The 19,525-nt window shown below is 39.5% G+C and overlaps 1 protein-coding gene across 1 annotated transcript; it reads right to left on the bottom strand.

Annotated features, from left to right (window-relative positions):
- Window positions 1–83: 83 nt before the first annotated feature.
- On the bottom strand, window positions 84–19,413 carry LOC130906610 (organic cation/carnitine transporter 2-like). Its single transcript, XM_057821104.1, has 10 exons — window positions 19,021–19,413; window positions 18,318–18,421; window positions 16,176–16,330; window positions 14,148–14,319; window positions 13,946–14,072; window positions 10,353–10,447; window positions 8,044–8,258; window positions 7,793–7,975; window positions 5,339–5,474; window positions 84–184 (listed from the first exon to the last, which is right to left on the bottom strand). The coding sequence occupies exons 1-10, from the start codon at window positions 19,411–19,413 to the stop codon at window positions 106–108; spliced, it is 1,659 nt and encodes a 552-aa protein (XP_057677087.1). The 3' UTR covers window positions 84–105.
- Between the last annotated feature and the right edge of the window lie 112 nt (window positions 19,414–19,525).

Genomic DNA, 19,525 nt, shown 5'->3' with positions numbered 1-19,525 from the left:
TTTGCATTGGTTGACAACTTCTTTATTTTGACATACATGAATAATAATCAGATTTTAAAGTGAAAGCATATTATAAATCATTCAACCATTATTCATTTGATGCATTCATTCGACATCCACAGACTTCCTTTCACTTTCTTCTTCTTTGGTGTGTGTCCGTTTGTAGGTGTTCTTCCGACAGCACCTAGAGGAAAACGACATGGTGACACACTGTCACTAACTGATTGTGACAGGCTACCAGATAGCGACGGATTGCGACTGCGCATGCGCAAACTGATGCTATTTTCTCTTGAGAGATAACAGCAGATATAGATATGTACGTGATGTGTACGTTAAACAATATATTAGGCATGTGCCGGTATGAGAGTCTGACGGTATGATAACCTTAAGCCAAAATATCATGGTTTCACAGTATTGCAATTACAACTCTGTTACTTTGTGTTGTGTTACTTTGAGATATCTGGGTTTGAAAAAAAACTTTTTTTCTATTAAACAGGATTTTTATTTTTCAAAACATTAGAGAATTGGAACATAGAATAATGTTAAGTTTTTTTTTTTTTTTTTAAACTGAAATATTCTAAATAAAATTAAAATATATGCAGTCCTTTAGGTGAGCCTAAACCCACAGCTCAACTTTATTACCATCTGAACAAAAACAATAGAATTATTTTCCATAAAAAGCATGTGTGTATGACTCGTATCATGTGTACGTTATATACACACTGTCTTTCTCAACACAGAGAAAAAAACAGCACATTTTACCACCGCTAGACACACTAAACACGCTGTAGTTAACTCTCATAGCTCGTGGGAAACGTTCATGACAGTGTTTACTGACCTTTAATTTTGTATAAATGCGAAATCATATTGGAGGTATTGCATCCTCGACAGCCACCCTCCGCAAACATGTTTTACATGTCGGTTGGCCCTCCTCTAAGCTACGGCCGTCTGTAACTTTTCTGTAGCTGAAGTATTCCCGTACTAGCGATATTGTTTTCTTCGATTGGTGAAAAAGTTCAGGAGTTTATTTGATACACTGTATCAAATACTTGTTCTCCCCACTGTACGAGACCACTGATAATCTCCCTCGATCTGGGGCTCCATGCAAGATCTCACCTCGTAGCGTCAAAATGATAACAAGAACGATGAGCAAGAATCTCAGAACCACAGGGGGGACCTAGTGAATGACCTACAGAGAGCTGGGATCACAGTAACAAATCTCAGATCTCAGTAACACAATGCACCGCCAGGGACTCAAATCCTGCACTGCCAGACGTGTACCCCTGCTGAAGCCAGTACATGTCCAGGCCCATCTGCGGTTCGCTAGAGAGCATTTGGATGATCCAGAAGAGGACTGGGAGAATGTCTTATGGTCAGATGAAACCAAAATAGAACTTTTTGGTAGAAACACAGGTTCTCGTGTTTGGAGGAGAAAGAATACTGAATTGCAACCGAAGAACACCATACCCACTGTGAAGCATGGGGGTGGAAACATCATGCTTTGGGGTTTTTTTTTTTTTGCAAAGGGACCAGGACGACTGATCTGTGTAAAGGAAAGAATGAATGGGGCCATGTATCGAGATTTTGAGTGAAAATCTCTTTCCATCAGCAAGGGCATTGAAGATGAGACGTGGCTGGGTCTTTCAGCATGACAATGATCTCAAACACACAGCCAGGGCAACAAAGGAGTGGCTTCGTAAGAAGCATTTCAAGGTCCTGGAGTGGCCTAGCCGGTCTCCAGATCTCAACTTTATAGAAAATCTGTGGAGGGAGTTGAAAGTCTGTGTTGCCCAACGACAGCCCCAAAACATCACTGCTCTAGAGGAGATCTGCATGGAGGAATGGGCCAAAATACCAGCAATAGTGTGTGAAAAGCTTGTGAAGAATTGCAGAAAACATTTGGCCTCCGTTATTGCCAACAGAGGGTACAAAACAAAGTATTGAGATGAACTTTTGGTATTGACCAAATACTTATTTTCCACCATGATTTGCAAATAAATTCTTTAAAAATCAAACAATGTGATTTTCTGTTTTTCTTTTTCCACGTTCTGTCTCTCATGGTTGAGGTTTACCCATGTTGACAATTACAGGCCTCGCTAATATTTTCAAGTGGGAGAAGTTGCACAATTAGTGGTTGACTAAATACTTTTTTGCCCCACTGCATATGTCCAAATCACTGGCGTTTATAAACATAAACATTAATAAATAACAAACTGCACGGAAGTTGTTGAAATCAACTCTACTAACAAATTAAATCCCCGCTAACTCGAAGATTAAGCCTAATGTCAAAAATTCTGAACTTCTGCTTTAACTAGACACAGGGGTGTTGCGGACACAGGGGTGTTGCGGACACAGGGGCGTGTCTAAACATGACTAGATTGTAACCTTTGCTATGTTTGAAAGTCATTTGCGCCCGTTATTTTATTATTGCTTTATTTCCCTTCTGTCTACTTTCAACATTTGAAAGTGTTAAAACAGTTTCAGCATTCAAAGCTGGATTCAAGTCAAGATTCAGCAGTATTTTAGAGAAAAAGTTACACACCTTAGGTATGCTACAAAAGAACCTGCCTGAGAAGTCTACTGCTTTAAGATGGCGGCTGTTTATTAACGCCGCTGAGTCTGTCATTTCACATCTAGTTCTACATACTGTACATGAGACGCATCAGATGCTACCACCATAGCATCACGTGGGCATAGTTTGTAGGGGCGTAGTTTGTACTAGGTGTGGTTTGTAGTGGCTGTCGCTTGGTTCTTGGCTGCAATAAGCTATTATTGGATCTGCTCAGGTTGCACAAACTGTTGGAGGGCCTGCGCACGCTGATGACGTCACAACATCGCTCGGGTGGCACAAACTATTCGGGTTGGTTTTCCTATTGTGTTGGTAATGGATGATTTATATGGAGAAATTTTTCATTATTTAAAGAAAGGAACATACGACATTAGCACTGATGTTAAAAGCAAGCACAAAAAATGAATAAATAAAATAACCAATGCATAAGACATTAAAAGGGTTGAGTGTGAAGCAGAGTTAAAAGTGATTTTTTTTTTTTAACTTGTTTTAAAAATGGACAGCGATGGGCAATAATATTTAATGTCCTATTTCACATTCAGTTTTTAATAATCCTCTCTGTGTGTGATACATCTACTCGCTTTACTTGCACATTTTTAAACAGGAACTTTTAAGCGAACGCATTACTCAAGAACAACTGGCACACTTTTAAACAGGTTTTTAGAGAAGAGCACATAAGCACATATAGTGCCTTGCAAAAGTATTCGGCCCCCTTGAATCTTGCAACCTTTCGCCACATTTCAGGCTTCAAACATAAAGATATGAAATTTAATTTTTTTGTCAAGAATCAACAACAAGTGGGACACAATCGTGAAGTGGAACAACATTTATTGGATAATTTAAACTTTTTTAACAAATAAAAAACTGATAAGTGGGGCGTGCAATATTATTCGGCCCCTTTACTTTCAGTGCAGCAAACTCACTCCAGAAGTTCAGTGAGGATCTCTGAATGATCCAATGTTGTCCTAAATGACCGATGATGATAAATAGAATCCTACTGTGTGTAATCAAGTCTCCGTATAAATGCACCTGCTCTGTGATAGTCTCAGGGTTCTGTTTAAAGTGCAGAGAGCATTATGAAAACCAAGGAACACACCAGGCAGGTCCGAGATACTGTTGTGGAGAAGTTTAAAGCCGGATTTGGATACAAAAAGATTTCCCAAGCTTTAAACATCTCAAGGAGCACTGTGCAAGCCATCATATTGAAATGGATGGAGCATCAGACCACTGCAAATCTACCAAGACCCGGCCGTCCTTCCAAACTTTCTTCTCAAACAAGGAGAAAACTGATCAGAGATGCAGCCAAGAGGCCCATGATCACTCTGGATGAACTGCAGAGATCTACAGCTGAGGTGGGAGAGTCTGTCCATAGGACAACAATCAGTCGTACACTGCACAAATCTGGCCTTTATGGAAGAGTGGCAAGAAGAAAGCCATTTCTCAAAGATATCCATAAAAAGTCTCATTTAAAGTTTGCCACAAGCCACCTGGGAGACACACCAAACATGTGGAAGAAGGTGCTCTGGTCAGATGAAACCAAAATTGAACTTTTTGGCCACAATGCAAAACGATATGTTTGGCGTAAAAGCAACACAGCTCATCACCCTGAACACACCATCCCCACTGTCAAACATGGTGGTGGCAGCATCATGGTTTGGGCCTGCTTTTCTTCAGCAGGGACAGAGAAGATGTTTAAAATTGACGGGAAAATGGATGCAGCCAAATACAGGAACATTCTGGAAGAAAACCTGTTGGTATCTGCACAAGACCTGAGACTGGGACGGAGATTTATCTTCCAACAGGACAATGATCCAAAACATAAAGCCAAATCTACAATGGAATGGTTCAAAAATAAACGTATCCAGGTGTTAGAATGCCCAAGTCAAAGTCCAGACCTGAATCCAATCGAGAATCTGTGGAAAGAGCTGAAGACTGCTGTTCACAAACACTCTCCATCCAACCTCACTGAGCTCGAGCTGTTTTGCAAGGAAGAATGGGCAAGAATGTCAGTCTCTCGATGTGCAAAACTGATTGAAACATACTCCAGGCGACTTGCAGCTGTAATTGGAGCAAAAGGTGGCGCTACAAAGTATTAACGCAAGGGGGCCGAATAATATTGCACGCCCCACTTTACAGTTTTTTATTTGTTAAAAAAGTTTAAATTATCCAATGAATTGTGTTCCACTTCACGATTGTGTCCCACTTGTTGTTGATTCTTGACAAAAAATTAAAATTTTATATCTTTATGTTTGAAGCCTGAAATGTGGCGATAGGTTGCAAGGTTCAAGGGGGCCGAATACTTTTGCAAGGCACTGTATCTGGGAAAGCATTTCACCTTTTCAGCCAATCAAATAGCGAGAGTAATGAAACGTCATTGTCCCCCCCCCGAACATTTTGTGCAACCCGAGCGGATAGTGTACCAACACCAGCGTCTTTGGCAAAAATCAAGTCAAATATGTAGAATAAATAGGAAAAATGTAACTACTCTAGTGTAGGTCAAAGTAGCGGAGTAAGAGTAGCGTTTCGTCTTCACAAATCTACTCAAGTAAATTAAAATTTTCTCAAAACCTTACTCAAGTAAATGTAAAGGAGTAAATGGAATGCGTTACTACCCACCTCTGAATTTTACTATACCTTTCCTCCAAACGTGCTGGCCCATTTGTGGATTTGTGGAACATTAAACTTGGCCTAAAGCACAAAGACTGCCCCCCCCCCTCCTTTTCCAAAATAGAGGGTGGCAGCTGGCCCCGTTTCTGGGAGACCACTCACCCAGGGAAGGGCTGCATGTGAGCGACGGTTTCCGGCAGAGGCATTCCGTAGCTCTCGGGAAGCAGGAGGCTGAGCAACGACGCCGTGGTGATCAGGCCACTCATCAGCATGTAAGGCAGGGACACCGAATAGCTTCCTGTGCCACACAAGCCGACACCAGAGGGGGAAAAAATGATGCAAGACAAAAAGGTGGCGTTAGTGACAGAGAGAGAGAGACTTAGAGGGTGATTTAAATGAGGTGCTTTATGATTTGATTCCACTGGCCAACAATTTTTTAAAATTAAATCTGTTGTCTTAGGCCTGACAGCTGTTTTGAACTACAGTAATTTTGGGGTGCGGAATACAAAACATGCACACAATTAGCCATATCTTTAGTAAAAACTAGGGCTGTCAAACGATTAAAATTTTTAATCGAGTTAATCACAGCTTAAAAATGAATTAATCCTAAATAATCGCAATTCAAACCATCTCTAAAATATGCCATATTTTTCTGTAAATTATTGTTGGAATGGAAAGATACGATACACGACGGACATAAACATTCAACATACTGTACATAAGTACTGTATTTGTTTATTATAACAATAAATCCACAAGATAGCATTAACATTATTAACATTTTTCTGTTAAGCGGATCCACGGATAGAAAGACTGTCTGGTTTTCTGTCATGTATCTCATGAATCAATGTACTAGCAAACTGCATCAAACTCATGCATCACAAAGCTTTACATAATAAAGACTTGTAGTTCTTAAAAGATAAGTTTGAGTACAAGCTATTGTAGTTTTATAATAAAACCCCTCTTAATGTTTTCGTTTTAATAAAATTTGTCAAATTTCCAATCAAAAAATTAACTAATAGCTCGCCATTGTTGACGTCGCCGAGCGGGACGTCACGTGGGCTACTTGCCGTTCTTCCACAGTGTCTTTAACTACGTAAGGTAGTGATTGAAATACACTACAAGGTGTCAATGGCGAGTTTTAAATTTATTAGAGATCTAGCCAAGGCAAAGTAAGTTTTATGTGTATTTTGCATAGCTATTTTGATTGAGAATGCCAGTTCTCCTTGCTTTGAGCGCTTTTCTTTTTGTGAACATTATTTTTTTGAGAGACAGGAATATTAATTTTGTTGTGCATTTACTAAATGGTACTGTAGCGACTTAACTGTTCCGCCCAAATGCATGATGGGAAGTTGGGAGACCATGAGTGTCAGTGGTGGCAGCAAATATTATACAGTATGTTCTGCATTGTGTTCAATTATGCATATTAAGAAAAAGATCGTCTTCTGTGAGATAGGAATATTACTTTTGTCGTGCTTTCACTAAATGATACTGTAGCTACTTAACTGTTCCGCCCAAATGCATGATGGGAAGTTGGGCAACCATGACTGTCAGTGGTGGCTGCAAATGGTAAACAGTATGTTCTGTGTTGTGTTCAATTAAGTGGGTTAAGAAAATGATCGTCTCCTGTCCTTCTTCTCCATGTCGTTCGCCACAATACTTATATTTGTTGCCTTTTCGCTCTCAGTGTGCTAAAACGGCGTCATTGTAAACCGTTTGAGGCAATGCGTGAACGGGTCATTCCGTGCATGCGTTAATTGTATCAAATATTTTAACGTGATTAATTAAAAAGAATGAATCACCGCCCGTTAACGCGATAAATTTAACAGAACTAGTAAAACCACAATGGTGTTGAATAAATATTTAGGTCATGCCTGTTTCTTTCATATTCTATTATTATAAGTAACTATTTTCCAATTTTTATAAAACATACATAAAGCACAGGGTTTGTCATATTTTGGAAGAAAACGGGGATCCTATAGTTACAAAATTTGACATGAAAAACTGAGTTCAGTTTTGGTTTCCACACCCAAAAATTAGTTAAATAATAAATAAGAGAATATTAACTGTACTCGGTAAAAAAAAAAAAAAATGTTAAAAAGAAACTAAGTTTGAAGAAATTTGAGAACATATATTTAATTGTTTGAATGTTTATAAAATCATTTTCTGAATTAATAAAGTTATAAATTAATGAAATGTGAATAAAAACAAAATTTGAATGAACAAGACCAGAAATACAGTATGGTTATGACCCCCAATAAGATTCTAAAGTGGATAAATATTAAATAACAATAACAAAATTCACTGTTTTTTTATTTTCATAAAATGCAAGCAAGTAAAGTAAGTTTTAAAAATAAATAAATATGAGAATTTTAACTATTCACTCACTTGCCTGCCATTGACAACAATAGATGTCCAATTCATTTAAACTGGAAGGACTGGCTGTCAATGTTAGTGTGTCAGTTTTATTGACGGCGTTAGTCCGTTCGCCCCTCTCAGTCAAAATGGATTGGACACGTAGCACCGTCAATAGCAGTTAGTGAGTTCAACGAGGGTTAACCTTTCACATCCACTCACACAATAACAAAACCTGCTTTGGTGGACCGTTCTTCTTACTCAGGTAAAGGATGTAGGGTGCAAGGATGCTGCCTATCCTGGAGGCCATGGAACAGGCACCCAAGGCCGTGGTTCTCACCACAGTTGGGTAGAGCTCCGCAGAGTAAGCATAGACGTGCGCGAATGCCACCGTCAAGCTAAACTTGCCCATCATCTCGAGGGTCACCGCCACCCAGTGGAGGTCTACGGGTGGGAGACGATCAAGGATATTTTCAAGGATTGGAGAACGGCTAGGGACCAAGGATCCGCACCTGCTGGAATGAGCTGGGTGACCAGTAGGAAGAATCCCGACGAAAAGAGAGACCCGGCCATGGTGAGTCGGCGCGGGCAGCACCGGAACATAATCCACGTGGCCAGGTAAGCGGGGATCTCCACGGCCCCTGACAGGAAACAGTTGAAGTAGGCGTCGCCGTGTAGGTTGGAGGTGTTGAGCGACAGGGCCAAGTAGGCCATGGCGATGGTGTTCCTGGAGATCACAAAAAGTTGGGAACTTTTATATGAAATTTCAGTGTAAAAAAAATGGTTCATTTGAATCGGAATGGCAGACTGCCAAACGATAGCAGCGATTATTTATTTTATTTTTAACAATTCATTCTTCTTGTGTACCACTTATCCTCTCAAGGCGCAGGGGTACTATCCCAGTTACGCTGCTGGCCAAAAGTATTGGCACCCCTGCAATTCTGTCAGATAATGCTCAGTTTCTCCCAGAAAACGATTGCAATTACAAATGCTTTGGTAGTAATCTTCATTTATTTTGCTTGCAATTAAGAAACACAAAAAAGAATGAAAAAAACAAAATTAAATCATTATCAATTTACACAAAACTCCAAAAATGGGCCGGACAAAAGTATTGGCACCCTCAGCCTAATACTTGGTAGCAGAACGTTTAGACAAAATAACTGCGAACAACCGCTAGAATTTTAGACCAGTCTTCTTTGGCCAACTGGTCCAGGTCTCTGAGGTTTGAAGAGTGCCTTCTCCAAACTGCCATTTTCAGATCTCTCCAAAGGTGTTCTATGGGATTCAGGTCTGGACTCAGTGATTTTTTTCTCTCAAACCATTTTCTAGTGTTTTTTGAAGTGTATTTTGGGTCAGTGTCCTGCTGGAAGACCCGTGGCCTCTGAAGGAGACCCGGCTTTCTCACACTGAGCTCTACATTACGCTGCAAAATTTGTTGTTAGTCTTCAGACTTAATAATGCCATGCACACGGTCATGCATTCCAGTCCCAGAGTTAGCAAAGCAACCCCAAAACAGGGAACCTTCACCGTGTTGGACTGTGGGGACCGCATTCTTTTCTTTGAAGGCCTCGTTTTTTCCCCTGTAAACTCTATGTTGATGCCTTTACCTAAAAAGCTCTAGTTTTGTCTCATTTGACCAGAGAACATTTTCCAAAACGTTTTTGGCTTTCTCAGGTAAGTTTTGGCAAACTCCAGCCTGGCTTTTTTATGTCTCTGGGTCAGAAGTGGGGTCTTCCTGGGTAGCCTACCATAGAGTCCGTTTTCATTCAGACGCCGACATAGTGCGTGTTGACACTGTTGTACCCTCGGACTGCAGGACAGCTTGAACTTGTTTGGATGTTTGTCAAGGTTCTTTATCCACCATCCGCACAATCTTTCATCGAAATCTCTCGTCAATTTTTCTTTTCCGTCAACATCTAGGGAAGTTAGGCACAGTGCCATGGGCTTTACACTTATTGATGACACTGCGCACAGTAGACACAGGAACATTCAGGTCTTTGGAGATGAACTTGTGGCCTTGAGATTGCCCATGTTTTCTCACAGTTTTGCTTCTCAAGTCCTCAGACAGTTCTTTGTTCTTCTTTCTTTTCTCCATGCTCAATATGGTACACACAAGGGCACAGGACAGAGGTTGAGTCAACTTTAATCCATTGTAACTGGCTGCAAGTGTGATTTAGTTATTGCCACCACCTGATATGTGCCACAGGTAAGTAACAGGTGCTGTTAATTACACAAATTAGGGAAGCATCACATGATTTTTCAAAGGGTGCCTACACTTTTTTTCCGGCCCAGTTTTTTGTAAAATGATAATGATTTAATTTTTTTCTACATTCTCTTATGTGTTTCTTTCATTGCAAGCAAAATAAATTACGGGTTTTCTACCAAAATATTAGTAATTTCAATCTTTATTCTGGGAGAAATTTGGCATTATATGACAGAATTCAGGGGTGCCAATACTTTTGGCCAGCAGCGTAACTATAGTTAGAAGGCGTAGGATGAGAAATGCATTCTTGTTTTATTTTTTTGCAATTCAAAAATTAACAAAAAAAATTTCTCAATCTCAAAAATAAGATAATCTAATACTTTTTTAATTTTCATACATAGGAGCATTAACACATTAACTACTATTCACAGTAAATGACATCCTATGAAGTGGCTATTTTCATCCTTCTGCTGTGAACTGAAATGAGTTTATCACTAGTAGAGGTCCTATGCGTTTTCACGCCCACCCTCGCTGCCCACCCTCCCAGTTCAAATGGATTGGACATCCAGCGCCGTCAATGGCAGCCAATGAGTGAAGTGTGTATGTACATCAATTTACCAGACAAGCCATAGTACCGCAGACATCCAGCGGATATTAGGAGAACGCAGCATGTCGCAGATGTTCACGTTCTCCGTGTCCGAGCCGCATTCTTTCTACGGAACAATAAACATTCCGATGAAAGCTCATTTCATTAACAGCTCGCATACTCAACTTCTTTGCATAATCTACAAGTACAGTACATCCGCTATGAGAACTAAAGTAACTGACACTTGCAATCAAAAGTGAAGATTATTATCTTTATAATGACACACCGAAATGAAGCTTGGGGTCACTACATGTTGGGGGTCAGGGAGTGTACATTTTGCCAAAATTCCAGTTCCAGCGGGTTCTCTGGCTCCCCTGCTGGTTTAAACATTTAAGCGCACACACACGTGCGCGACAGTGTGCCAATTATCGTCGGGAGTTGGACATTGAGCAGTTGACCAGATAAAGAAGGGGGAGAAAAATATGGCTTTTAAACAGCGAAAACATCTCCATGTATGCTGGTTTAATGATTGATTGTGACACGTTGACATTAATTCAATGTCTGCCATTGACGGCAATAGAAGTCTGGCCCATTTGAACTTGGCAGTGAATGATTGTTTCAACAACATTGACGGTGATAAACCTCTATCGCCGTCATTGGCAGACAGTGAGTTAAGTGTGCATCAAAAGTATGTACATTTGAAAAGTCAGAGTTTGCAATGGCACTTCTTGTTTGAAAGCTGCCAACAAACAAGATGACAAAATTTGCTGATTTTTAATGTCTTATTTTGCTAATTTGTCATAATATCCCTAGAATTAAACTGGGATTAAATTGTTGTTTTTTTTCTTCAGGGTATTGTTTAAATGGCATGAGGAAAAATTTGACAAGAAAAACGTATTCCTTTTTCTAAAAAAAAAAAAGAATAAATAAACCAAAAGACCCCCAATTTGGGCAAATTTCAAAATTGTCCGTTATGCATGTGTGATACAACATTGGTAAGCTTAAAATCTCAATTTTCTGGGGGAAAAAATTTTGAACAGGAGGGCATTTAAAAAAAAAAAAAAAAAAATCATTTTTTTTAAACAGCAAAATCCTATCTGGAGGTGAGAGCACCCGAGAGCAGAATTCGACGCCATGACTTTAACGAGATATTATCGAGTACGTACCTTCTTTCGATCCAAAAACTCCATGTAGCATGTATCACCGAGTGTCAAGACACAGCTATGAATGGCCACAGCCGGATTTTTTGGCGATTTTATGGGTGAAACATGTTTTTTAAATTTTTTTTTTCCTTTGTTTAGATCAATTATTTATCATCTAACAATTTGGAGAAAATGCGACAGTAACAAAAAAAAATACAATTAAGCGATAGTAATGACTTAGATATCCGTGACTTTTTTACATACACCTTTTTTTTCATTGTGACGTCATTTGTTTAAAAGTTAAAAATATGCCAGTGAATAATTTTTTAATCGTTTAGTCGTTTTTTTTAAACAAAATATTAGACATCAATTAATGATTCAAAGCTAAAAATGACAGACATTTTGAATAATAAATATAACTAATTACCTTCGTTTTATGGCTGGGTTGAAACAAAAGTGGTTGCGCGATGTCTAAACGGGGGTTTCTGGGGTAAAACGGACAAATTAAAAATAGTTCAGGGGCTTAATGCGCCATGAATCTGCTATTGCAGCATATAGACATGTTGTTCTATCAAACACAACAGTTATTTTAGCTTAAAATACAGCAGTTTATTTAAAATAGGGGTGCAAGAGCAGAAACAGCTTTTTCAGTCTTGTCTGATTTTTCCGCCAAATATATATATATATATATATATATATATATATATATTTTTTTTTTTACAATTTTTCAGAGGAGAACAATCCTATAAATAAAGAATTCCTGTGATTTATGACAATAATACATTTGTGTTCAACCGATATTAGTATCAGTACCGATACAGCATTAAAATGCCATCATGGGGATCAGGGTGTGCTAGGAAAAAAACTTTTAATTAATGTGAACGGCAGCTATTGATGTAAAAAATAAAATTTGTTCTTTCTCTGGCCAAGATGGACTCTCCATCAATTAGTTTGTCTCTAGTAGTCCAGTCCAGTCCAGTCCATTACAAGTGGGAGGCTAACAGGCTCCCACTTTAAATGGATTTGACATCTAGCACTGTCAAAAGCAAACAGTTGGTTAAGAAATGTCTGACCAAGCCATAATCGTTAGTTACTTTACATTCAAGTGATTATGCAGTATTTTGTTTTATGGCATGTACAATGTAGTGTCTTGTAAAAATAGATAAGCGTTAGCGTTAGTGTATGTTAAAGTTCAACACTTCTATGATGAAGTACAATGTAATTCTAATGTATTTTATTTGAAAGCTTTTTATTTAACATTGCAAGGCGAAAGAATATCAAACACTAAAACTAAATTTTGACTGTGCGTCCCGGGCTGTTGGGGGAGTGGTATGGATAAGCATATGCTTTTTCCCGTCTTTCCTTTGTCTGTCATCGTCTTTCTCGGGCAAATTCCACATTCTGAAACTGTCAATGATTATGATGATCATGATGACAATGACAATAAATTCATTCATTCATTCATTCATTTTAGTATTGAAGCAACACTTGGTAACTTTTCAGTTTTGGTCGATTTTAGCGACGTCAGTGAACAAAAGCGGCAGTGTTTTGCTTTAAGGAAGACTGTGTTTCCCATGAGGACCAGCCCTGCGTTTCCCATGAGGACCAGCGCACACCCACACGGTGTCTTATAATCATCAATCAATCAAAAATTAATCTCCCGGTCGCCTGCAGATGGATTAAACAACATTTCTGTTTCCAGCAGCTGAGTGAAGGATGACTAGTGATAAGGTAATGAATCCAGTTGTGGCTAAACACCAGCATATGATGGTTAGCAACCGTGTGGCTTAGTGGGGCCAAGCCCCAACCCCACCCGAACTCGTCAGCGCTGACGAGTTAGGTTGAGGAGGAGATGGGGTCGTCACGCCAGCGAGTGAAAGCCAGGCCAATGCTTATTCTGTATGTCCTGGTAGCCTCCCTTTTTTTTCCTACTCAGATAAAACTTTTTTGTCTCTTTTGTTGCTCTGCCATCTTTGCAGATGTCACGTGCAAGCGTTCGTGTCGACTTCCGTCTTTATAATGAATGGGAAAAGAAGGAAGCGACGTAGGCTGTAAAGCAATCAGCAAATGTATAGTTTTTTTTTTTGTGTGGCAGGGTTCCTGCCACCCTCCTCAAAGTTAATTAGTGCCGGTGATAGTGATACAGACCCCCTCAAGATATAAAATTCAACTAGTTGTCAGTTGACATATTATCACAAATGTTATGAAATATTTTATAGAGGTCGAAAAGTTACCTAATGTTGCTTTAAAAGAAAGAAAGCTTTTGTTTGTTTGTTTGTTTGTTTTTAAATGTGGCATCGGTACAGTATTGGCATCACATGAAAACACACAGGCGAGGAGTTGGAATCTGTATCAGGAGCCCAAAAAATGGGATCAGTGCATCACCATGATAAATCCTACTCCCAAAAGATGAGTGCTTGAACCGCAACAACTGAGGAGAAATTCCATGTTCTTTTTCGGCATTATATGATGATGGCACAAACCTTCCGAGGAGTGAAGATTGTTGCTGGCACTTCTACGTTGTTCTTTTTGGCGGCGTATTTCACAATGGCCTCGGCTTCTGCGACTCTTCCCTGAGAAAGGAGCCAGCGAGGAGACTCAGGGATGAACCTGCACGGTCCCAAAAGAATAACGCGGCTCGTTTGGAAGAACGGAATAGAAAAAGACACGAGCATGAGCACCTACCACCAGAGAATTAAGAGGAGAAACCCGGGTGTGGTGATGCCTAGCTGCAGCATCCGCCATTCACGCATGAAATACGCATGGAGGGGTAGCAGCACGTAGCCCAATGCGAAAAAAAAACACGAGCCTGCCGTGGAGAAGAACTCGCGCACTCGAGGACTGAGGGTCTCCGTTCCTAGAAAAAACAATGACCCTTCACCTTCTTGAGAATGCCTATAAAATATGAGTAGGGCTTTTCATCACTAGGGATGGGAATTGATACGATTTTTACAATTCCGATTCCGTTATGCATATTGCTTAACGATTCGATTCTTTATCAATTCTTTTATCGATTCTAATTTGGGCAAAAATGAAAAACAAATATATTTTGATTGGGATCGAGTTTGTTTAATCAGAAGTCACAACCTTACAAACTCACAACAAGGTCAAAAGAGGCCCAAAGCCTCAATGCTAACTGTGGCATTGTGTAACTGGCAAATACGCAAGAATGTGTAACATTTTACTGAAACATATTTCTAATAGAAATAAAAACGTCTTATTATTAGGACATATGAGCTGATAGCACTCAAAAATAATAAAGATAAATATTGTCATATACTGTACAACAGAACAGTGCGTAGTGTAAATGTGCAAAATTAACAACTCTTTTGCAGAAAAATAAGCATGTCTGCTTTTTCAGGAAGGATACGTGATCTTTCTGGACTTATGGTGTCTCCAGCAGTGGAGAACACAGAAGTTACGTGACGTAATTCGTGCTGGTTAGAATTGATAAGAGAATTGTTAGACAAACTGCCAAACGATTCCATGGAATTGAAACACCTGGATCCGGTTCTCTATTGGAACCGGTTCTCGATTCCCATCCCTATTCATCACATACACCCAAAACTTTTGACCGGAAGTGTAAATCTGTATTGACTTATAATGACTTTCATATACTTTTGAACTGTAGTGTATATGGTGGAAAACACTAAGTTCTACTCTGAGACCCCCAATTTGGCCAACTTTCAAAACTGTCCGATATGCATGTGCGATACATCATTGGAAAGCTTAAAATCTCAATTTTCTGGGGGTGGAAAATTTTTGAATAGGAGGGCATTTAAAAAAACAAAAATTAAACAGCAAAACCCTATCTGGAGGTGAGAGCACGCGAGAGCAGGATTACAGACGCCGTGACTTTAACGATATATTATCGCATACTTACCTTTTTTCGTTTCAAAAACTCCATGTAGCATGTATCACTGAGTGTCAAGACACAGCTGTGAATGGCCACACCTGGATTGTTTTGGTATTTTATGGGTGAAACATGATAATATAACAAGGGTCGCGATGGAAAAATCCCACACATAAGGAGTGGTCGAGATTTTCTTTTTCATATATTTACCCTTTTAAACGTGTTTTTTGTTCATTTTTTCTTTGTTTGGATTGATTATTTATCATCTAACATATTGGAGAAAATGCGACAGTAACAAAAAAAAAAATACAATTAAGCGATAGTTAGGTAGATATCCGTGACTTTTTTACAGACACCATTTTTTAAATGGTGACGTCATTTGTTCAAAAGTTTAAAATATGCGAGTGAATAATTTTTTTAAGTTTTTTTTTTTTTTTTTTTTTTTAAACTAAACATTAGACATCAATTAATGATTCTAAGCTAAAAATGATAGATATTTTGAATAATAAATACGATTACTTTCCTTCGTTTTATGGTTGAGTTGAAACAAAAGCTGTTGCACGACGTCTGTAAACGGGGCTTTCCAGGGTAAAACGGACAAATTAAAAATAGTTCAGGGGCTTAATGCGCCATAAATCTGCTATGGCAGTGTATAGACCTATTGTTCTGTCAAACACAACAGTTTTTTTGGCTTCAAATACAGCAGTTTCTTTTAAAGAGGAGTGCAAGAACAGAAACTGCTTTTTCAGACTTGTCTGTGTTTTCCGCCATATATATTATACAAAATAATATATATATATATACTTTTTTCCTCTACATTACCAGCAAACGTCACTTATCAACTTATTCAGGAAATATACCGAGCACAAAGGCGGCCAGGTAGTTGGAGATGTGGCACATGCCAGACAAGAAGTACATGATGACGAACGCCATCCAGGAGTGACAAAATCCCTGGATGAAGGCGCACAGTGTCTGGCCCACGAGGGTGACAAACAGCACAATCTTCCTGCCAAACCTGAAAATGCAAGACGAATGAATGGATTAATCTTTTAATTTCAAGCATGCACAAAGAAACAGAAATACAGATGTAAACTCAGATGTGTCAAACAGTCAAAATTAGATCAGCACTTTAAAAAAATAACAATCTTAGAGGTACACCTTACATACATACATACACTTAGAGGTATGTATTCAATATTGAATGGGTTTCTACTTTAAAAAAAAAAAATTCTACAGACACCAAGTCTGTGTCACAATGAAAAGGAAAGCACTGTTTAATTCCCCCCCTGACTTGAGACTGTCCAGAAATAAAAGTAAAAGCAAATAGTCATGTGAAAAAATTAGGACACCCTATTAAATATTCTTTTTTTTTATTATTAAGAAATGTTCACATATCAATGTCAGATCTTGTTTTTCTTTGTCTCTGGAGAAGAAAGTGATTTCATTGCAGGTAAACAACAAAAAATAACATTGTTTTACTCATTTAACCAAATATATCAACAAAAATGCATAGTCTAACTGAGGAAAAAGTAAGGACACCCTACCACCTAATAGCTAGTCTTAACCCCTTTTGGCTGAAATAACTTCAGTGAGACGCTTTATGTAGCCTTCTACCAGTCTTTCACATCGGTCTGACTGAAGAACATTTGCCCCGCTCCTCAGTGCAGAATACTTTCAAAAGCGACTGACTGTTGAAGTGAGAGAAAACAGCATGGTAAGATCAAACCAGCTGTTTGAGGCCTTCATAAACAAGATTGTAGACACCTTATGAGTCTGGTAAAGGATTTCAAAAGATCTCAAAAGAATATAATTTCGGCCTTTCTACTGTTTGGAAAATAGTCTACAAGTGGAAGACATTCAAAACAACTGCCAACATGCCCAGGTCTGGCCGTCCAAGCCAGTTCACCCTGAGAGCAGACCGCAAGATGGTAAAAGAAGTCTCCAAAAACCCTAAAATGTCATCACGGGACCTACAGCAGGCTCTTGCTACTGTTGATCTGAGAGTGCATGCCTCTACAATCAGAAAGTGACTACACTAATTTAACATTAATGGGAGGTGTGCAAGGAGGAAACCTTTGCTCTCCAAGAAGAACATGAAGGCCAGACTGAAGTTTATCAGAGTAAATGTAGACAAATACTAGGACTTCTGGAATAATGTTCTTTGGACAGATGAATGTAAAATTGAATTATTTGGACACCAGAAAAAAGCGTAAACCCAATACAGCATTCCAGGAAAAGAACCTCATGCCAACTGTGAAGCATGGAGTAGGAAGTGTCATGGTTTGGGCATGCTTTGCTACAGCAGGACCTGGCCAGCTCACCGTTATAGAATCCACCATGAATTCTATCGTGTATCAGAGGTTGCTTGAGAAACATGTAAGATCATCTTTGAAAAAATTAAAGCTGAAGCGAAACTGGAACCTGCAACATGACAATGACCCAAAACATACCAGTTAATCCACCAAGTACTGGAATGGCCGAGTCCAAGCCCAGATCTTTTAATCCCATTGAGATGCTGTGGGGTGACTTTAAACGGGTTGTACATGCAAGAAACCCCTCAAACATCTCAATGTTGAAAGTGTTCTGCATTGAGGAGTGGGGCAAACTTTCTTCAGACCGATGTCAAAGAATGGTAGATTGCTACAAAAAAACGTCTCACTGAAGTTATTTAACCCAAAGGTGGTAACACAAGCTATAAGGCGGTAGAGTGTCCTAACTTTTTCCTCAGTTAGAATATGCATTTTTGTTAATATATTTGGTTTAATGAGTATAACAATGTTAATTTTTATGGTTTACCTGCAATTAAATCACTTTCTTTTTCAGAGATAAAGGAAAACAAGATCAGACACTGATATGTGAACATTTCTTAATAAAGAACTGAATACTTAATAGGGCGTCCTAATTTATTGTATTTATTATGATGACAAAATGTTGACAAGTGTTAAAAAAGTCATTACAAGCTTGAACTATGTTGATGTGACTGTGTGCAGGTGTGTACTGACCTGTCTGAAAGCTGACCAGAAATGAAGGATCCGACTAGGAACCCGCAAAAGTAAGCTGACAATGTCAGCGGCTTCTTCCACTTTTGCCCGCACACAAGATCCCACTGTCACACACACACGCAGGACAAAAAAACAAGACAAAAAACTGAACACAATCATGATTCAAATCGGCCCTCTTCCTTAAATCGCTTTTATTTATTTTATTTTGAAAATGTTCAATAACCTCATGCCTACTACTGAGGTTGGCAGCGAATGAACAACAAATGGATGAATGTTCATTCTCTGCCACACTCCCAGTTCAAACAAAGTGGATTGGACTTATACTAGTGATACTCATTTAAAGAGGTTAATTTTTAGAGCCACATGATTGCACATCTATCATCAGTGGCACAATAGCTGATATTTTACCAACTCTCAAAGGGAGCTATTGATTGACATTTTCAAAGTACATTTTTAACTAGGTCCACACATTTTTCGGTAATTTATCAGGCAAATCCCTTAGTATGGACCTGAAATAGAGGACTTACTGTTAATTCCCCGGCTCGGAGCTAAAATTTGCAAGTCTCGCAAGCCAGCCATGGCAAGTCAATCTGGTCTTCTATGTGTAAAATTATATTAGTGCAGTCATTTTCATTTTTTGAGCAGGTCACCATTTCTTGGGACCTTTAAACATTTCTACATCTGATGAATGAATTCTACTAACCTCAGACACAATGGTGGAGGCATAGACGCTGCGGTCATACTCCCATCCATCCAGGCAACCCTCTCTGGGCACGGTAGTCAGGTTAATGTCAGAGGGCAGCACGCCCGCCTCCGAGTACGCCCGGATGGTATCCAGCTGGTACCGGGAGCACTCTGCGGGCCGGCCATCCTCCTCCAACGGGATGCTGGCATTGCGCCACTCTTTGGTCAGATTGAGGCCGTGCACGGGCACCAGGCAACGGTGGGACGGCGTGTCGGCCACAAAGACCACCACCAAGCTGCCATAACCGTTGGGGATCATGGTGATGCAGAGCAGCAGGGAGAGGCGACGTTGGAAGGGGCCCCAGTCCCCCAGGAACGCAGTGTCAGCCTCGTAGTCGTTCACGCTGTCCATCGTGCTTGCGTATTCCGGAGTGGAGTACCTTTTTGTTTGGGCTGGTTCACTTAAGTGAAACCATCCCAGCACACATCAGCAACACCCACATGCGTGGGGGTGTTGCTGATGT

Source organism: Corythoichthys intestinalis, chromosome 18 (assembly GCF_030265065.1).
Source record: "Corythoichthys intestinalis isolate RoL2023-P3 chromosome 18, ASM3026506v1, whole genome shotgun sequence".
Taxonomy (NCBI): domain Eukaryota; kingdom Metazoa; phylum Chordata; class Actinopteri; order Syngnathiformes; family Syngnathidae; genus Corythoichthys; species Corythoichthys intestinalis.
The sequence above is the reverse complement of the archived record's forward strand: the minus strand, read 5'-3'. Positions and strand labels throughout refer to the sequence as shown.

What these genes read in the sequence shown, in the direction of transcription:
- LOC130906610 (XM_057821104.1), bottom strand. Translation starts at nt 19,413, where the DNA reads ATGGACAGCGTGAACGACTACGAGGCTGACACTGCGTTCCTGGGGGAC. An exon ending in GCGGTACTATGGCTTGTCTG is followed by an intron (nt 8,259 to 10,352) that starts GTAAATTGATGT and finishes TGTGATCTCCAG; the next exon opens with GAACACCATCGCCATGGCCT. An exon ending in ACCCTACATCCTTTACCTGA is followed by an intron (nt 5,475 to 7,792) that starts GTAAGAAGAACG and finishes TGTGTGGCACAG; the next exon opens with GAAGCTATTCGGTGTCCCTG.